Source organism: Lepidochelys olivacea (assembly GCF_965140295.1).
Source record: "Lepidochelys olivacea isolate rLepOli2 genome assembly, chromosome: 16".
NCBI lineage: Eukaryota > Metazoa > Chordata > Testudines > Cheloniidae > Lepidochelys > Lepidochelys olivacea.
Window position 1 is genome coordinate 24,240,660 of NC_140426.1, and position 20,327 is coordinate 24,260,986.

General features: G+C 38.1%; 1 protein-coding gene and 1 long non-coding RNA gene across 7 annotated transcripts in view; one reads left to right on the forward strand and one right to left on the reverse strand.

Annotated features, from left to right (window-relative positions):
- Positions 1-697: 697 nt before the first annotated feature.
- On the forward strand, positions 698-9,896 carry LOC311532118. The gene is made up of 3 exons (XR_014714337.1): positions 698-4,022; positions 6,722-6,874; positions 9,802-9,896. It is a non-coding gene; the product is annotated as an uncharacterized lncRNA (long non-coding RNA).
- RC3H2 (ring finger and CCCH-type domains 2) overlaps positions 5,808-20,327 on the reverse strand; it is a 35,863-nt gene continuing 21,343 nt past the window's right edge. For 5 of the 6 annotated variants that reach the window (XM_084650288.1, XM_084650290.1, XM_084650289.1 and 2 more), the window contains 13 exons: positions 19,917-20,029; positions 19,006-19,314; positions 17,651-17,865; positions 15,790-16,217; positions 14,288-14,458; positions 12,856-13,011; positions 11,082-11,295; positions 10,851-10,935; positions 9,141-9,222; positions 8,571-8,705; positions 7,820-7,927; positions 6,676-6,824; positions 5,808-6,051 (listed from right to left, as the gene is read on the reverse strand). In XM_084650288.1, the coding sequence (XP_084506414.1) occupies positions 5,856-6,051; positions 6,676-6,824; positions 7,820-7,927; positions 8,571-8,705; positions 9,141-9,222; positions 10,851-10,935; positions 11,082-11,295; positions 12,856-13,011; positions 14,288-14,458; positions 15,790-16,217; positions 17,651-17,865; positions 19,006-19,314; positions 19,917-20,029 (2,361 nt within the window). In that variant the 3' untranslated portion in view covers positions 5,808-5,855. The remainder of the gene's footprint in view (positions 6,052-6,675; positions 6,825-7,819; positions 7,928-8,570; positions 8,706-9,140; positions 9,223-10,850; positions 10,936-11,081; positions 11,296-12,855; positions 13,012-14,287; positions 14,459-15,789; positions 16,218-17,650; positions 17,866-19,005; positions 19,315-19,916; positions 20,030-20,327) is intronic. The other variant, XM_084650292.1, reaches the window with a different exon arrangement.

The following is a 20,327-nucleotide window of genomic DNA, read 5'->3' on the forward strand; positions in this document are numbered from 1 at the left end:
GCGGGGCCCACGGGGGGCGCTGCGAACGGGCCCCGGGAAAAGGCCCCGCGTGGGGCCAGCGCTCGCCCTCGGGACCCGGCGGAGCATCTCTGTCAGCCGGAGGCGATGTAAGCCTCAAGCCGCCCTCTCAGAAACGGAAAAGGGGGGGGGGGGGGTCTTTGCTGCTTTTAACAGCAGGCTGCTGTAATGGGCGCTGGGGGCCTGGACGGCTCAAGACCCGAATGCTTGTGGGGGGAGGGGGGGGCTCTTGGAGTTGGCTTCTGGGCTCCCTTTCCTGCTGTTTCACAGCTGATAGGCCCTGATGAAACACAGGAGCCTCGTCCTACGAACAGGCTTATTCAGAGTGACACAGGCGACAAGAGTGAGAGGTGGGAAGTGCTGCCGTTTTCATAATGTGATAAAAATACTGAAATTATAAAGAATTAGTAATAGTGGGTAATCAGCATGTCATAAAAACAAATTTTGTATTTCCGAAATCACTGCTTTTATAATTTATACTCAGGTAAAGGAGAAAATCCCTGGAAATATTCATTTTGATGAGGGGGCTCGCGAGACTGGATATTTTAGTGAAAGGGGTTCACAGGTGGTTAAAGTTTGGGAACCACTGTGCTGGAGGAATGGAGTGAGGTGGGGCGGCGAAAAGGGGACACGAGATAGGGTTTGGTCTCACAAGTTACAAACACACACTTAAGGTGGACAAATCATTTTATTTTTTGCATGCAAATACATGTCAAGTACTGCAAACTTTTTCCATCAATTTTCTCTCAAAACACTGAAAACCATGATGCTCTATTCTGTGACCAGCCAAAGCTAATATCTCTTTACTTCAGTGCTACAGCAAAAAACACACAGAATTCACTCCGCTATTCAGTATTATCACAAAGCCCACCCCACCCCATCTTTCCCCCAACCCACCCCAAATACAGACCATATGGTCCAGCTTTCCCATTTAATCCTATTCCTATAACACAAAGGGAAACATTACAATTTGGAAATTCAAAATTGAAATAAATGGAATAGAATTTATTCCCCTATATATCCCCATTTCATTTTACAGATTTTAAATTATAGTTTTAAATAGAAGCTGAGAATGCACCATAAAAATGAGCATTAAATCCATCGTAGCGATGGTGCCTGCTTTATACATGATGGGTGTACACCATCTTTTATTTCATTTACATTTCAATCGAACAATAGATTTGCAAAGAAAATGTCTAATACAGACGTAAAAATATTCACACTAGAGCTTCACAATCGGTTGTACAATTGACAAACAGGCCTCTTTCCCCAACTTTCCAGCTAAGCAATTTTATAAAACGTAATCAATGCAACAAGAAAAAAAATTTCTTTAACTTCCAGGGAAAAGAATATGCAGTTAACTGTATAAATGCAGACAGCAGATGCTGCAAGCTAACCACAATACTCTAAGTGGCTGTACAGTGGGTATGTGCAGTACAAATAAAAGCCACATGTGTTGTATCACAACTACAGTATAATGTACTTGTTTGCCCAGCGAAGAAAATGCATGCATTTTCATGCCTTGGATTAACTGAGGCCTACACTGGATAAAATTGATGGGATATGTGCAAATGATGTTGGATTTTGATAGTTATAAATGCAGCCAGGCTCTGTTTTATTTCAAACTTTGTTAAACACGAAAGGCCAAGAAAGAGCTTTGGCGACAGTCTTCCTTGAATAAAAGGTTTTTGCTCAAGTGCGGGGAATTTTCATAATTTTGCTGTCTTTATTTTACCCTTGACACTTAGAGTTGTCAGAACACTCCCTTGCCAGCAAAGAGGTGCATTGTGACCACTAGTACCAAGGAGTTAGCTGTGCATTTGTACTGGAAAGAACTGGTCATTTAAAGAGCACATTTATTGTTTTCTGCTTGCAGGAGAGGCCCTTGCATTAGAGGGATTTCCTAACAGAAAAGGATTAAACTATAACAAGTATAACAAGTAATGTGCTCCAAGTACTGTGGATGATTCATTAACTTCTTATTTCGTTAAGATCTAAAATTTCACATTTTCCTTCAGACACAGGTTAATAATGGTGAAAAAAAATTCTTGACAAATATGATAAAGGAGCTGCTAGCAGATACCTCTCAAATAGAGTTTATGTACAACAGCAGATATCTGACAAATTGTGCTTTAACAAAAATAAAATAAAATAAAACCACACACTATCAAATTGTTTTGGGTTTTGACAAAAGATTTTTTTAAATATTCTTTCCACAGGCCTTTCTTTGTGTATAATTTTGTACCTCACTCAGCCCAGAGCACTAACACACAAGAACAGCATTCAGCTCATCAGCATGAATTTAAACTAAAATTTCAAGTGTGTTATCAAAGCAGTAAACTTTTCAAATTATATGTCTACAACTGGTGTCCTTAAGTATCACACTTTAGTATCACTCTGTACTAGTCTATCAAGAACCAACGCCAATTTGCTTTGCAAAAGAAGTCTAACCTATTCTTTGAAAGGTCTAGTATACATTCTACAATGCACAATCTGTATGAACACTAACTCATTCATTTCTTGTTACAGGAACAAAATATCAGTAGCAGGGCAGTCACTCTACTATAATCTAGATCTTAAGAATGTAAATGATACTACTTTGTCATAAAAAAGTAGACAGCATGACATATCGAATTAGAGATTAATGCTAGTCCTAAAACCCACACAGGAAATGAGACAGAACAAGGAATTAATCCAGGTTGTGAGGCAACACATTTTAACTCCGATATTGATACAATTTCTGTATCACTGACATGGAAACCCCGGCTGTACCTCTCCTGAAAAAAAATATGCTCGTCTGCACAGAGCAAAGGAACCACACACTACTCTCTAATCTGCTATGGGCCTTTTTCTGACAGCGTAATATATTTGGCCAAAAACCTAAATGGGATTCTCTACTACTACTACACATGAAGATTAGTCACACTACTTTTAATGTCAGAAAGTTAGCCCTTCCATTGCCCAAAAAGGCACCTGATTTGCAACTAGATACACAAACACATATTGGTTTGTATCAGGTCAACTAACGAAACTTTGCCAAAAATGAACAACCAGAACTATATTCCCATCTGTAGCTTCCACTTATTGGGGCACCAGAGGACATAGTTTAATGGCAAGAATATAATCAGTGTTAAAAACTGTAAGACAATGTTGGCACACTATTAAAAATCCCTCAATTCTTGTGTGTGTCATTCTAGATATTAAAGGTTGAACACAAATTAGCCTGAACCCAGAACTGACTCCTTTACAGAGGAAGCATGTGGTCTTTCTAGAAAGCTACTATATCATGGGATCTTCTGCTGCAGACAAGCACATATAAATACATTTGTTCTTAGACATGCCAGTAAAGTTGGCAGGAATATGTTAGGCTGATGTATTTTCACTGGACAAAACAGACAAACGTATGTAAGCAGCTTATCCCAATTCCCCTCCAGCAGAGCACAACCAAGTTTTAAAATTGCAATTTTAAAATTAAAAAGTTAAGGTAAATACACAAGATCAATTTATGTAGTATATATTCACCCTCAGATCATGCTGAAGATGTTCTGTGGAGTTCTGGAGCACAGAGGGCTCTTTCCCTGAGGGCGAATAAGGACTTTTCAAACCTTTATATTTTCTCTATTTTTGTAACAAAATAGCAATTTAAAATTTAAAAATCTTTTTAAAAAAATTACATTACCTTCAACGTGGAAGATCTCACTGTTTAAATATCCATGAAATAGACATACTGATTTGCATATCCTTTTGGAATTACATACAGCAAATAAAAGTACTTCGGAAGCATTTCAAAAGTAATATAAATTCATATTTACAGAATGGTCTTGATATAAAATATACAACAATCATGTTCATGTCTAGCGTTCTATGTTAATTTGTAACATCAACAGGAAATGAGTTAAGGTGACAAGGTGGTCTAATTCTTGTTCCTAATCATTTCAGGCTGCAAAGTGAAACAAAATACCAGTCTTATTCCAGAGATGAGGTGGCACTGCCTATCAGGGAAGGTACAGTAAATAGCCGAAGAAACCAAGAAAAGGCTACTTCACTGTTATTCTACAAATATTTCTTTACATTTTAGTATTAAATAAGTATGTAAGATCTTCCATACTGACACCAGAATATCAAAACTAACCCTTGGATTTTCAGATATATTTACAACATAATTATTTCATGGACATGTTCATTAAGAGATATCAAAACACCAATATTTTCTCAGTCTAATCAGTAACCCTCAGGGAAATGCCAACCCCCACCCCTCAGAAACGTGCACAAAACAGTTATCAAAATCTTATCTGACATATCGCTGTGATTTTGTAAAATAACTCAGACGACCAGTAACATGATCCTTTTTAAGCATTTTGCTAGCAGGAAAAGCCCTTACAACATACAGTACACCTGGTGAAAGGTTAGCTTGGCTTAAAATATTCCAGTACAATTTTCAGAGTAAACAACTTCACAGAAGTTAATAAAAACATTAAAAAAAGTAAAACATGTACCAAAGAAACTGAAAAGGACAAACAATAAGATAGTAATCACCAGGAGGGAAGGTCTTGCTTTCTTTTCCAAAATGGTGACTGAATTTTTAAACTTTAAAGAAAACTATGCCCAGAGTGCTTGTACTCTATCTTCAGTTGACATATCTAATATGAGTTTTCTGTCACATCTTAGCAGGGCACATATTCATACAATTTTCAGCACAACTCTGTAGGTCTGATAATGCTATATTACTGTAGGTTCAATCAATAGTTAGTGAACAAGCAAAATTAAACCTGAATACAAAGTTATGATTAACAATATTTAACCAAGACAATGTAATGAGTATCCAAAAAACCCACTAATTAGTTTAAATTAAAAACAAACAAACAACAACAATCAGCAATACCATATTGTTAGTCAGTGCAAACACTACATACAGGGTTTTTACGGGAAAGCCAAGAGCACCTGATTCTTTTGCCAAGTCATCTGGATTCTATAAATGCAGGTGGAGGACTGCATTAAAAAAAACAAACAAACGAAAAAAAAAACACACTGTTACATTAGTGCATAATTTATCAAAATGGTTAAAAATGGATGTGCATATAACTTGGAGAAATCAATACCAAGAACATTAGCTGAAGGATTTAGGCACTTGGGTTACTTTTTGTAACTTTACTTGGACAAGTAGCCTGTATATAACTATCAACAGTACTAAAGCAGAAATGAGAAAAAACAAACAATAACAAATAAAAAAAACTATAGCGAAGCACTGCACCACAGTCCTGCATATAATGCAGTAGTACGAAGCTAAAGTGTGTTAACCCTGTAATAAAGTCTAAAGTACGAATCCCTACCTCTCACTCTTCAATCAGGAAACAATATTCCATGCAAAGTTCCACAACTAAAGAAAAAGCAGCTGCAACAAGATGCAAGTTCCTTTCTCATTAAACAAAATAGAGACAAATAAATTAGTTTTTACTTTCACTAGATGTATCATTGTAGGATCCTGCTAGTTTAAATAACTGAGTTGTTAATCTTCTATAGAAGCCATTTTAAATAAGAACGGCTCAGTTACTGCACCGGATTGCTACAAACTCATAAAAAGCTGCTTTAAGCTTAAGTAAAACAATGTCCAAATTCCATTAATTTGTGGAAAGTGAACGCCTTACCCTAGTAAATTTATCTTTTCAGAATGCTAATGCAAGAGGGGCTTGAAGTATCAAAGAGTCCACAGGAAATGGATGACCCCAATATTATTTTTTTTTAAAAAAAATATACATTATATAATATATATTATATATATAAAAAGCTAGTGTAAATGCTTTCACGGCGTGGTCACAAGCTGGAAAGATGAATGCTTTTCAGCTGTTAACCATTTTGCCATTCGCAATGGGCTTTAAAAAGTCGTTTTTATCCTCAGACATAATGTGAGCACTTTTCAAAATGAGGCTGCCAACATTGACTGATGTGCTGATGGGCAGGCAGCTTGCATTGCTAAAGGATCCTGTGATAGGCTGGCTGAAGCAAGTTACGGGCAGGACTGCTTTCTGCTCCTCCCTGAGGGGAAAAATAAATCATACAAATATTAAACTTCAGCTTAATGCAAAATATCAAGAATAACTGTGCATTAAATGATGCAAATAGTGAAATTAAATGGTAGTTAGTGGAAAGGCAGAATATTTTACTATAGAAGGGTATGCTCACAGAGTAAATGCAGAGTGCCTCGTTTTCAAAGGCACCATTAAATGGTTAAAATACAGTAGCATGGGTGATTCCAGCATAGAGTATTTTGCACTTTTTTGGCATAGAAGAGGTTAGTGGAAATTAAGTTTAATGCCAACCTTGCTGAGACTAGTTTCCCTGAATTCTGGTAATTATAAAAATACTTTTGTATTTGCTGTGCAGTGTGGGAATACATAAAACATAGGTTTATATCAATTGTTACCTAATATATACTGAAAAATAGGTAACACAAATGTATAAAAACTGGTGCACCAATGGTACATTTGGTGGGTTTTATAATCACAAGCCAGTCCTTCCTAGTTCTCAACAGGGAACTCTTCCCACCTCACCATGCACACACACTGCAGATATCTCATCCAAGTATGAGAAGCTAAGCAGTTCCTCTTTAAATAGTCATGTTTTAACCACTCTGATGCTGCTGTTTTGTCTAACACTCACAGAATCACAAGGTCTTCACCTAAACTTTGTCTCTTCTGCTCCAAAGGTTCCTTTTGGTGTTTCTTGAGTGGATGTCCATTCTCTATAGATGTTCCATTGAGCAGCTGGTCATCCCGAGAACTGATACCTAGCTGTATGTCCAGAATCTCCTATGGGAAGAAGATAGGATCGTCCATCAATATTGTGGCTACTTGCTTTGGTAAGTCTTCCGATTTCCATTTATTTTATGTAACGGTTCTGGGGTCAAAGGCTACTCCTAGAATCTCTTCTCCTTTTGGATGTTTCTCCATTCCCTTATCTAAATCATCAATGAAAATGCTGAACAGTACCAGACCCAGGATGGACTCTGCGAGACTATATTAGATACATCCACCTCCTGTTTGACAGCAAACCATTGATAACTACTCTTTGAATACAGTCTTTCAACCAGTTTTTAACTCACTTTATAGTTAACAAGTGGCACAACAAAAGAGGTATGGAAACCAGGAGAACCAGTATGCATTATGCAATGCCTTAATGACAGATATCTATTCTTTTTGAATGCATGACTGCTTTAGAGAAGGGCTGTGATGATCCTTTTGTGTGGTATGAAACAAGATCAAAACACTATGACTGCACAATGAAGGTGAAAGAAATAATGTTTAAGGAACTGAATGCAGACTATTAATAGAAGCAAAATATAAAAGACAAAGGCACTGGCAACAACAGGAATATAAAGAGCAAGGACAATTTTTTAATGAATTTAGTATTAGAAATGAGGGGATTTAAAAGTTTTGTTTAAGTAACCATACTGTAATAGACTTTACATTTATTAAAATACTTTTGGTTTCCATTTTGTAAATTGGAGAAAATTACTAATGCTATCTTGTATTTAAGAGAAAAAAAAGGTTAAAAAACTTTTGCAATTAGAGCAACACTGACAACCTGAGATGACTGGGACTAGCACAAAAGCAGCCCAAGTTCTATACTAAAATGGTGCCAAAGAAGATTCAAAGATCAATATAAAACCTACCTTTTTATTTTAAAAGATTTTCCACTATAAACATGAACAAATGATTGATTTTACAAGAAAGTTTCTAGAAACAGCTGAACAACTAATCAAAGAATTCCATGACCTCTTCAAACATGCAGTTCTTGTACATACCTCTATTTGTTCACCCTGCCCATCAGGTTCATCAGTATCAAGGGCTGAAAGCTCTAATTCAATGTCCCGATCTGGCTTTGTGTCTGCACAGTCTTCAATATAGTCAGTCTGCAAATACAAGAGACTTTTCACTTTCTGTATACAATCCTCAAGGATTCAAGTGAAAATGGAAAACAATATAATCCACATTCCTGGGATAAGAGGGGCTGGGGGGGGGGGAATAAGAAATGGGCAGCTAATTGAATATCAATGGTGTTTTAGATACAGAAAAGATTAGATACTTCCTGCTTACTTGCAGAGTAGTGTAAAGTAAGTTGGTGTTGGAAAGCAATCTTTTTTCAGAGCACACTAGCAGAGGTTTTAGCTTTGTATCACCTACAACTGGAGCAGAGTACAGAGGTCGTTTTCTTGACATAATGTAAATAGCTGGGGGGAGAACTGATGAATATGGACTCTTTCCATCTTCCATGTTTAAGTATACTTCCAGTTAAGTGTATCTACCCGTGCCCAGCAATCCATAAGGGTGTAATAAAACAGAACTCATTTCTGTGGAGTCCCTCCATGATCAAGCCACCTCCGGACTGAGAAGCAGTACAGCAAATGCATCTGCTTGCTCTCAGACACTGAACCGTGTGCAGCAGCAGTAACTAACCCAAAAGAGCAGGTTATAAGTATTTTTAAATGTCACACTTCCAAATATATACCCAAAAACCTCAGTGATCTGATACATCCCAATCATCCTTTTCTTTACCTCACCATTCCTCAAATCAATTTCCTTGCTTAAAAGATTTAAGGTAAGGCGACTGCCTTCATCTAGGGAATTCCACTTCTGTTGCATGGCTAGTGCATTAGCCTCTCTCTGAAGTAACAATGAATTACTTTTGGCCTGTGTGGGGGGGGGAAAAACATAATAGTTACTCAATTACATTTAAACTTTGTATTGTTAGACTGCAAAACAAACCTCCCCACACAAAGAACAGCTCTCTCTAAACGGGCAATTATATATTTGTATGCAGTGTATTCTGAGAATACATATCAGGGAAAAAATTTCTTCCCCAATCCCAGGGCTGGATCCTGCAAATACCAATACTTAACAGACAAGGCACTTTCTGCCACGAGCAATCCTATTCAAATAAATGGGACTGCTCAGGTTAATAAGCACCAAACCTGGTGTTAAGTGTTAATAGGAACACGCTCTAGCTTTCTCAATCCTATCAGTCACTTTGGTAATTGTACAATTAAATTCTGCAAAGCATTTTGAGATAGTTTGTATGAAAAACACTATATTATATAAAGTTGTAATAATGGTACATCATCTTACTTGTTGTAGTTCAATGCTCAGTAGATCTCCAGTACTAGAATGCTTTCTGTGAGCAGATAAATCAGTAACTATGAATCTTTCCCTTTAAAGAAAAAAGCAGCTGTTATTGTCATAGACAGTGATAAAAGAATGAATCGTTTTCTCAATGACCCCTCAATTTGCAATTCTTTGCAATTTAGCTCTAAACAGCTTAGGCATCTGGATAAAAGTGGTGTGTATGAAATAATACTTAGCACTTTACAAACATTACCTAGTCAGTCCTCACAACACCCCTGTGAGGTAGGCAAGTACCTTCATTTTACATATAGGGAAACCAGGGTGGGTAAAATAAATGATTTTTTAAAAAAACAGATTTTTTTTTTATTTAAATCCGATTTTTTTTGATTAAATGCTTTTTGAGGAAAAAACCTATATAAAGATAGTTTTAATTAAGATACATTGTAGCTCAAAGGTATCTCATCATGGAATAGGGATTATAAATTCTAATTCTATAGTATAAAACAATATATTCATGTAATGTTCAAGAAAAGTTTTGTAAATGAGTTCCAATAGTTCATGGATTAAGGAGACAAGACTATTTTCTTCCTTTGGACTAATTCATTCCAAATTGAGAAATCATTTGGGACCTGAAAAAGCAGAGAAGGTTGTTTTTCTTTTCCAGATTATGAACAAATAGGAAAATGAAGGTGAAGACAACTGAGTTAGCTGCAAAAGCCAATATTTTAAATTTCTCCTGTTGACCTGGCTGACAGAGTCGATTTAATTTTTGTGTTTTTTAAAAAAATATTTCATTTAACTATTTTAGTTAAAAAAAATTTTAAGAAAAACAAACCTGATTTCAAAAAACTTGAATGTTTAACTAAATTCAAAAATTCATATGCTTGTTTTGTTATAATATTATATGTTTCCTGTTGAAGAAAAAAACCCAGAATATGTAATGTTGTTGTTTTAGTTAAATAAAACAATTTAAATGTCTGTCTGGTGATGTTCTCCTCCTAATACAGCATGGCAAGAAAATCCTCCAAATATTAATGATTAACTTGTTGAATTGGAGATAGTTCACTCCCAATGACTTCATAAATATCTGCTTCAATTACCTTTGGTAAATGAAATAAGCAAACAATCATTCATTTTCTGATATAGCTGTAAAACTAACCTGAAAAGTTTTCAAAATAAATCACTTTAAAAATGTATAGAGTGTATCTTCTAAAAATGAAACCTACATCTATTTCCGAGTTGTGAAGAATATGTATAAGGTTATACCAACCAACAAGAATGCACTTTTATGTAGAAATCCATGATTAAATCAAGTCTTCCTGACTAGTGATTTAAATGATTTAAAAGAGGATTTAAATCAAATCCACCCTGAGGGAAACTGAGGCAGAGAAGTTAAGTGACTTGTTGAAGGCCGCATATGGCAATCAATATCTGGATTGGGATTACAGCTCAACAGTCGCTGGTTCCCAGTTCTGTGACCGGTCCACTTCAGCACACTGATGCTAACAATAGCTACATCAGATTTACCCTAGTTTAATTATTGGAATTGGTAATTCCAATGCTTGATGTTGCATAAAGCTAAAGCACTTGCCATGTTTAAAATTACTAGGCAATTCATATTCTAGATTTTTTTTCCTTCTGCCTGGGATTTTTAGAGTAGCTGTAAATTATAGAACAACAGTCTGAACAAATGCCACTAGGGAAAGTTCATACCGTTCTATATAGCGTGCTGATGAAGTAGAATCTGAGCCACAGGAACTCCATCTTGAATCAACAGCATTGACGTAAGGGACATAATCTATAACAAATTAAGGTACAATTCAATGTCTTCCCAGTTTCAATAAGAGAATATGGATATACACAGAGTTATTAACTGTCCACTGCAGTAATCTAAATGCCTGTGTGGTGTTATGCGGTGCTGGCAATAAGAAGCATTTACTGTACCTGATACACTGATGGGCTTAGTAGCACTTCCTTGGGAAGCAGTGGCCTGAATAGGATCTGTTGTGTGATAACCTGTGCGGGATGATCTGGAGATCGCACCCCACTTGGAGATGATCGGTCCATCACTAAAGGGAATTATAGGATCTTCTTCCTTTACCCTTCTTTGAGTTTCAAACAGATGAACTCTCCTCTTAACATCTCCACTGTCCAAATCCTATACGTTTAGGAGAGGTACAAGAAGCTGATTTGCATTTCAACACATTTGGTTGGGTCATTCAAAAGGCCAGGAGTCATTAAATAACCACTATTACACAAGGTGATTAGCACCAACCTGACAAGCTAGCAAGCTGGGAAGGGACATAATGACTCTTACCTATTGTGATTTAGTGGCCAGCTGGCACCAGACAGTGATTAACAGTGGAACAGAACACACTTCTGTTTTTTTAAAGCTTTACCGTTTCCTCTCAGAAAAAAAGCCCAGCTGCTGTAAAACACCATTTCCACAGTATCACCCTCAACATCCTTGCTAATACTGGAGGAAGGTGGGGTACAGGTAGCAGAGAATTGAGACATGATTACCCTTATGGTGCAGGATGCACGAGTGGCAGCTACTTGATCATACCAGAGTAGGACAGTAATCCCCAATATGCATATGAGACCTTACTTATCCAAAATGAGGTCATCTCCCTGGATGTGCATTAAATAGGTTTTAGTCTCCAGTTTATTCAAACCTCAATTAATTTTGTGTACCCAATTTCAATCCAATAAAACAAGGTTATGCTGTATTTTCGTTCAATTATATTTCCATATATTTCAAGGTTTCATGGTTGGGGGTTTTTTTTGTTTTTTTACTGTAGGAGGATACGTACATTCCAAAAGCCTTTTAGCAGAGCGAGAGCTATGTTCAAGGGAAATTACACAAACGAAATAAATGATTAAAGTTTATGCAGAATACTCTGTTCTATGGTGTGTAGTGCAAGTTTTAGCTTTTTCATATCTTCTCTGTAGAACTAACACTGCTGAAGGCACTCACTTCAAAATAAAAATTATCTGAAACAATGAGAAAGATGGAATAGGAAAATCTGCTCAGATCCCCAAAGAGAAAAAAATAATCTGCTCAAGGCCAAGCAGTTCTGAGAACCTCACTTAAAGTTAGCTGGAATCCTATTAATCCAATGGAGATGTCTGCCTAACTCTGACACATTGGCCCATGCTAGGCTGTCAAATCCACCACACAGGATTGTCCTGTCACTATTACACTATTGTAGACATCTCTTAAATGGGAAACGCTATGCATGAGTGGAGGAAGAAACTGCTGAAGGTGCACAGTTTTGCAAGCAACCTGACCAGAAGTGGAAGTCCTTATTATACAGCCTCGTAGTAGTCCATCCATTCATCTCTTCAGTGTAACAAAAAGGTCTGAGGAATAGGAGTCCCGAAATATAAATTATTTACTGAAGAATTATTATTATTTATGGCCAACAGTAAATTTTATTTACACTGATTTGGTATTAAAGTAGTTTGTCTTAAATCTAAGAATGTTATAAACACCACTGCATTTTTTTCATTGATAAGAGGATAGTTTGTTTACATCACTCGGCAAAAGTTTGTTCCAAACAGTTTAGAATGAGCTGAACCAGTTTAACCTCAAGACTTGGTATTTTAGTTTATTTACAAGAGGCCTGGCAATCAAATTAAGTTTGGCAATCAAATGGAAACACTTGCAGCACTTTCCACCCCATGAGTGAGCAGGCAGAGCACAGAACAGCCATACCATTAACACAGCATTTGAATTGGCAATTACATCCTTGGGCTCTGAGTCGATGGCATTTATGCAGGAACCAATAGTACCACAGGACCAGGGTGAGTAGTGTGAAAGATGGTCTTCCTCAAATTTAGCACCACTCAAGTCACTAACACTTTCCGAGAACTATTGAAAAGGAAGAAAAAAAGGTACAAAAAACAAAGGGAATTTAGTATTTAAGTGTTTATACAGAAAAACTGCTTACTGTGAACTATTAAATCAATCTGCTTCAAGACATGAAGCAGGTAGTCTAAGGCCGTGTCCATGCTGGGGATTTGCCTCAATTTCTGCTATCAACGGCCAACCACTGGTAAATCTGCATCAACCCTTAGCACAAAACCACTGTAAGCCACATTTTGAACCTGAGAAGCTTACTGCTTCCAAGCAGGAGTAAGCTTCACCTGTACAAATAGTTGCTTTGCCTCCTGACACTTTGGGTTGGCACCAGTGCACTTTAATGACCATATTTGGGGCAAATCACTAGGGTAGTGAAAACTTAAGAGAAAGAAATGCATTTTTCCTGTACTAAAGTTATATCAAGCAAACCTTGGTAGAACAAAACTCAGAAATCTCCAGCCTGAGTAAGGCCATAACCAGGACTTGATGGCAGATCTGTAACAATACGTAACCCTTAAAATAACTATTTGTGATAACTTAGAATAAACACCAACAAAGGGGCTTTTTAGCCAAGATCTATTTTGAATATTTTCATTCTTATGTGTATAGAAAAAGAGAATGCAAGATTGGGTTTTTCTCCTCCAAGACACACTGCCAGTTCTTATGCCTTGCTTCCTAAGCCTCACTTGCATTTTGCTACTGTCATACCACACAGCTAAATGTTTTACAAGGGCCTTGTCACTTTTTATTTCAGTATGCGCATTCTTTGGGATTACAGGCACATATGAACTTTCTCATCATGTGATAGCGCCATTAAGAACAAGAAAATAAAATGGAAGGATTCTTCCTAATGGAAAAAAATGTATCCACTGTGCTTTACACAGAAGTCTGAAGGTTCATAAGAGGCTCCAATCACAGTTAATTACAACTGATATCTGTGATATGCTGTTGATATGATTTATTAGTCTAACTGCATAGAAGATCTGTGTGAAACTCTACACCAGTTTCTATGGTATAAGAGTCTTAACAATAAATTAACACTGTGCTACAAAGTTAAGCTGCCTTTAAGTTAAACCAATTCTTCACTTAATTTTGGCCTTCTGTCAGTGATCAAGTGTAACATCAGCTTAATATCCAACATTTTCTTTCTTAGGGAGATTATATCTTGTACTTGCAGGGGAATGAACTTGATCTAATAGAATCACAGAAGAGTGAGATAGAAAAGCTCTCCTGTTAAGTGCAGAAAAAGGAAGCAAAAATACCATGAAATTCTTTGGTTTCTCACCTCTGTGCTGAAGTCAACACTGAAGAGAGGAGAAGGTGGTGTTGGAGACTGTGTTGCCATAGGAAGGGTTGAGGACACAAGAGGTGTTTTTTGAGAGTGGTATTGTGCCCATTGCTCTGGCTTCCGTCTTAACTGATCATCGTAACTGGTCTTCAAGTGACCACAAGGCTCCTAGAGTAAACAACGGGAGGAGGGCATCAACGTATGAATATTCACAGCAGGATCATGCAGGTAATTTACAGGTTTCTCATAGCTGCCAACACATAGAAGAATAAGCAAGGAACAGTCACAGCTACCTTACCAAATACCAGTTGAAAGGCATATATTTGTATACAGGAGAGAAAACAATGGAGACAAGGTAAGGAACGTGTACAGCATGGTGTCAAATTTAGTCCAGGTTTAATTATGGTTCATAGGCCCTGCTATAAATTTAGGAGCCATCTGCCCCTCATCCCCACTGTGATCTCCCACTGATGTCACTGGGAGATTCAGAGTGCGATCCAGGGGATAATCTGGCCATTACACCATAACTCAACTTTTAGGTATTTTTCATTCAGTACATTATCGTCATACTCAGCATCATTCAGTGTGAAAATCTGCTCCCTTGTATCGCCACCACTAATTCTTCCCTTTGTTTTTTCTTCCTTTTCCATCCTCCTGTGTCTGCATCTCCTTTGTTCTTTCCTTTGGATTTCCTTCTCTGCAGCAACTCCTAATTCCTACCTCTCCTTGGGTTTAACTCCCTGTTATTTCCCAGTCCATATGCTACAATGCTCCGCAATAAAACAGTTACAGTTCCAACTGAAGTGTCATCACTGGAGCTGACACTCCAACGAGATTAATAGGGGGCAGGAGAGTTCAAACCCCCGAGTTACTGTCAGAAGCCATCTGCACATGCAAGCAAACATTACTGTATTGATTACATTAAGTTTACATTTTAAAGGTTTTCTCTGCAACCACAAGGGCTAGAAATGTACTTTAAAAAAAAAAAAAAAAAAAAAAAAAAAAAGAGACAGCTGAGATTCTGAACAATCTGACTATATCCTCTGGGCTATATAAATACATTTAGCAGGCCAGATCTGGCCCGCAGACCATACATTTGACATCCCTGGGTCAGGATCCTTTGGACTGGAGTCCCATTTTTAGATGTCACTATAGGACCTAGGCAGAGGGAGATGCATCTTGGATCCCAAGCGTCTTCCTCAATGCATAGAGTCATGTCATAATGTGAATCAAAGAAATGGGAGTAGGCAACATCTAGGATGTGTGTAATTAATTCAGCTGATGTGTGTTTGTAAGCAGAGGAGCAAAGGGGTCTAAGATAGCCCTACCCAAAAGGACAAAGATCTGCCTATTATGGTTTGAAAAATAACTTGTTTTGGGGTTGCTGCTTGACAAGTGTAACCCAAGGCAAGAAAACAGCTCTGGGCTAATTAGGTGGTATGATTTCGGTCATGACTTTTAAAGTAAATCATATCCTTTTCTTTTCCACTCTCACCTACCCTTGGTAAAGGCACAGTCCTCTGCTCATTTGGAGGTTGGCAAGCCATGGAGTAATACCCATCCAACGAATTATATCTTTCGCGCAATGATGTCTGACAGACAGATGAGTGCATCACATCCATTGGAGGTAAAGAATTGCTCCTAATAATGTCATCCCTTGGGTACATCTGTGGACGCCAGATGCGCCTGCTGTCATACACCGGAGCATACATTCCGGAAGGGACGGGAGGAACTGGTCCATACGGTTGCGGAGGAGGAGGTTGGTAAGGAGAATTCAGTCGCTCTCGAGGGGGAAATGTACTGTAATGATCGGCATATGGCACGGAAGCAGGTGGGAGGGAGGATTCTGGAACGTTACTGGACCTCACAAAGCGAGGAACACAGGGAGCCACACCAGCTGGTACTGTTGGAGGTGGTGGGTAGTATCCTTGAAAATTGGAAAAAAGCATATTTAATTTGGTCTCAATAGGATCAGAATTTTAAAACAGTTCTAAAATTTTAAGTAGCACTTGATACTGACTTCAGAGTCAAGTGTCTTGTTTCTACAGGTCCCCTGTTAACTCCCTCACTTCTCTGTGGATGAGCACTGCATGTTTGAAAACTGGGTCTGCAGGGGCAGTACTAACACTGTACAGTGTGTTCACAGGACCAGACGTTGTTGGGAGGGGGGGCAGAGGAGCAGTATATTCCACCATATGGTAGCACTTTTACAAGAACAGGTGGCAATTTAGCACTTCCTCTCCAAACCTGTGTGTGTGTATTTTTTATATATGAGGTTAGATAGATACTTTTAAAGAAAAAGGTCTGTCATCTCTGTTTATATCTCAGCATTTTGGGTCTAAAGAATTCTGAGGGTCTTTAAGCCATCAGCTGGCAAGTGGTTTATTTTTTACACTGCAGAATAGATCATTTCCCCCTCCTATACCCTACTCTGACAGCTGGGACCTGCCTGAAGTTAGAACAAATGATACAGCAGTTTTCTTGGCTGCACTTAATAGGAACCTCTTTCTTCTATCTAACATGGTGCTTGTTAGCTTCCCAAAATACCAAGCACAGTATGCAGAGGCACTTGGTACATAGAGTGTCTCCCTCTCAGGTCTCTGCCTAGATGAATACTCAAACAAACCATTCCTCAAGGGCATACAGACATTTGTGCAGTCTATGAGAGGCACACTGGGACTGTCTGTGTACACCGATGGCAAGAAAAGATTTGGGAAAAGCTTGAATTATTCAGGTCTGTAAATGCTAGTGGGAAATGCACAACCTGAACTAAATTCCGCCCATGGATGCACACAGACTGAAGTCAGACCCATACACACTGGAGCGCAGAGACTGGCTCTCGTTGTGGGTGAGCAGTAAAGAACTGGACACATGGAGGGGTGAGGAAGGGTGGTGTTTCCAGTAAGACACTATAAAAGGAGACTGCTAAGCCAGCTCCATGAAGGATGCAAACAAGATGGAGTCTCACGAGTTTCACACAAGGAAAGCAAACAACTTTTCTCCACAACACAAGTCTTCAACACATCTGTCCCCTCTCCAATGAGTAGGCATGGTTTAAATGTTGCCGAACTTCCTTTAAGGAATTTTGGAGACCTCTCTAGTTAAATATGGAAATAATGCAAAGAGTGTAGCAATGCTCCTGCATTCTGCGGCCCTCTCTTTACTCAATCATAATATTCAGAGTTCGAAAGCTTGGGTATTGGGCTCTGCTGAAACCAGGAGGCCCAGCAAATAAGCCTCACATGAACTTGGTGCCATTGGGATTTGAAGAAATTTAGAAAGCACAAACACTGAAACCCATTCAAGTTTATACAGGCAAAAGTAAAGGATTGCCTATGGCTCAGCAACCATGTCACTCACCTGTCTGTGGGTACTGTGGAACTTCATAGGACAACTGTGTCCTAGGATCTTGAAAATACTGAACATTATCAGAATGTGGAGGGTAGACAGGTACTCTGGTTACAAATGGGCTGGATTTTGGAGGCAGAGAATTCATCTCTGTTCCAATATTAGGACCACCAGCTGAGGTAGCTGCTGCCTGGCTTACAGGAGTCTTGGGTGGAGAGCAAATTTTACTGAAAAGAATTGCAAAGAAATCAAATGGATTTGCAATTACTACTTATTATCTGTATTCATCTTTCGTCATTTCTAACTCAAACACAAAACACTCCAGTATGACATAGCCCAAATTCCTCATTATCTCCACTGGTATTTCTGAAGACTTCAATTATTTTTTAAAATACAACATTGATGCTATTATTAAAAAGCAGACTATCTTCAAGAGAACATCATGCACTCATAAGCTGATCTAAACCTTTTAGTTTGTACCTAGAGCTCAGATACCAGTACTGAAAGCATGTTTTGGAAACAACAGATAGGCATTAAAAAGCTGGTCTGAGGTCCAGTGCTGTTTGGACAAAACCCAAACAGTTTTAAAAAGGTGTGATACCTGGAAAACCTCCAGGACTACAAAATAATATTTTTGATAACTGGAAATGCAATGACTATACTGTACAACTCTACAATAAAGTATGGATGCAAATTGTTTTTAAACTGAATAACCCCAATGACAGATTAGATACTGTGCAGGAAACCGGGGAAGAGAGCAGATGTGGAGAGCTGTACCAATTTAGCCAGTCTATATGAGATTTAAAAATTAAAGCACTGACACAACTTGGGTTGACCTTCTGAGTAACAAAATTACATCTCCAATGCTAAAATCAGACCTTGCATTGCTACACAGCCAAGGAGCATTTCCAGTGCATCTCCACTTTTCCTCCTACCTGACACATTACTTGGATATATCATCTGCTAACACCTCACACAGAAGAGGCTATTCCCCTTCAAGCTCAACTCTGGACTTCAATAGGTAGAATGCACTGTTGTGCCCTTTGGAAAGTCTTCTATTAGGCTTGCACATGAGCTACAGCAGATTTTCTGAAATGCATGGCTTATATATTACCCTTTAAAGGGCAACTGGCTACTTCAGTCACGAGGAAAAGAAAAACATATGCCATTCAAGATGTGGAGAGCATAAAACAGAACCAGAGTTCAGTATCTATAACTCACTCAGTAGCAAAGACTAAACCAGAAACTACTCATGAACATAATTCAGACCTTTATCACCTCTCTTCTGCTTGCAAGGATAGGAAAAATGCAAAATGTGGACATTAGAATATTTGATCCCAATTCTTTTAGCTCATAGAAATACATACTTTTCAGATAGCGATTCTGTAGGAGACCCAGAGGCATTTTGACCACTGGCTCCAGACTTTCCCCCCTTCTTGACATTCTCCAGAACTCTTAAGGAGGGTTCAGCGCAGCGAGGAATCAATTGGGGAACACCACTTTCCAGATTTGCAATCCCATTGGAACTCAGCACCATCTTTCCTGTTGTTTCAGTGCTTCCTATGACAGAGATTACATTTCCTGCTGTGGTTGAGACAGTGCTGTTGACACCGACTTTATTTAGGAGAGGGAATGTTCTCACAGTCGCGCTGATCTTTTTGTTCCTCAAACGATACCTATATTTACAAAGACAAATCTGATAAAGGAGTTTACATTGTGCAGTCTAATGCATTTGTAAAACTGACATGACAGAAGGGATAAGCAGGATATCATTAACAGCACTTCACAATTTAACTTAAACCATGAGCATTAGTTTGGAAAAACAAAGTAGATCATCAGACATTTCACTCTACAGTAAAAAACCAACTCAGCCTCTGAGAGGCATCTGAGTTGTTAATTTGGAGATGGGTGTGGGTGGAAATAGCTTTATGAAGTTATACATGAGATATTTGGTAAATTGAGTCACGAATAAAAAACTGCTGATTAATGGGTACTATTCCTCAGTTTACACCACTGCAGATCTCTTAAGGTGCCAGGCCCAGAGTCAATAATTTTGTGCAGGAAAATTTTGATTCTGCTATATTCTGAGAGTTAAGTAAAGGGGAATTCTGGCAATTTATTTATAGATGCTATTTTTAACAGGTCTAATTTGCACAAACAGTTCTCTTGCAATTCAAGGATCCCTAGAAATGAATTCACACACAAAGGAAGCTACTTTCAAGATTTAATGAAAGCTGCCTTGATTTGATGGAAAGAACGACACCATCCCCAGACTTACTTTTCAAGCTCTTCCTGAGAGTGAGCAAATGTACAGTTAGTTCCTCGTGGACATCCTCCTTGCTGGCGCAGATCTCGGCACATACTCGTTTTATATTTGCTATTTGGTTGCGGCTTAAAAATACAAAAAAAAAATCCCACTTAAGATCCAATACAGGTTTAAATATAAGTAGTTTTAAAAAAATATATAAATACAGACATGCAAATGTTGATATTTTTCATTCTCAATCACCCCTTTAGATAAGGAAGTTTTTCACTGACATTACGAATACCCTTTTGTCACATTGAGCTCATCATAATGACAGGTTTCAGAGTAGCAGCCGTGTTAGTCTGTATTCGCAAAAAGAAAAGGAGGACTTGTGGCACCTTAGAGACTAACCAATTTATTAGAGCATAAGCTTTCGTGAGCTAC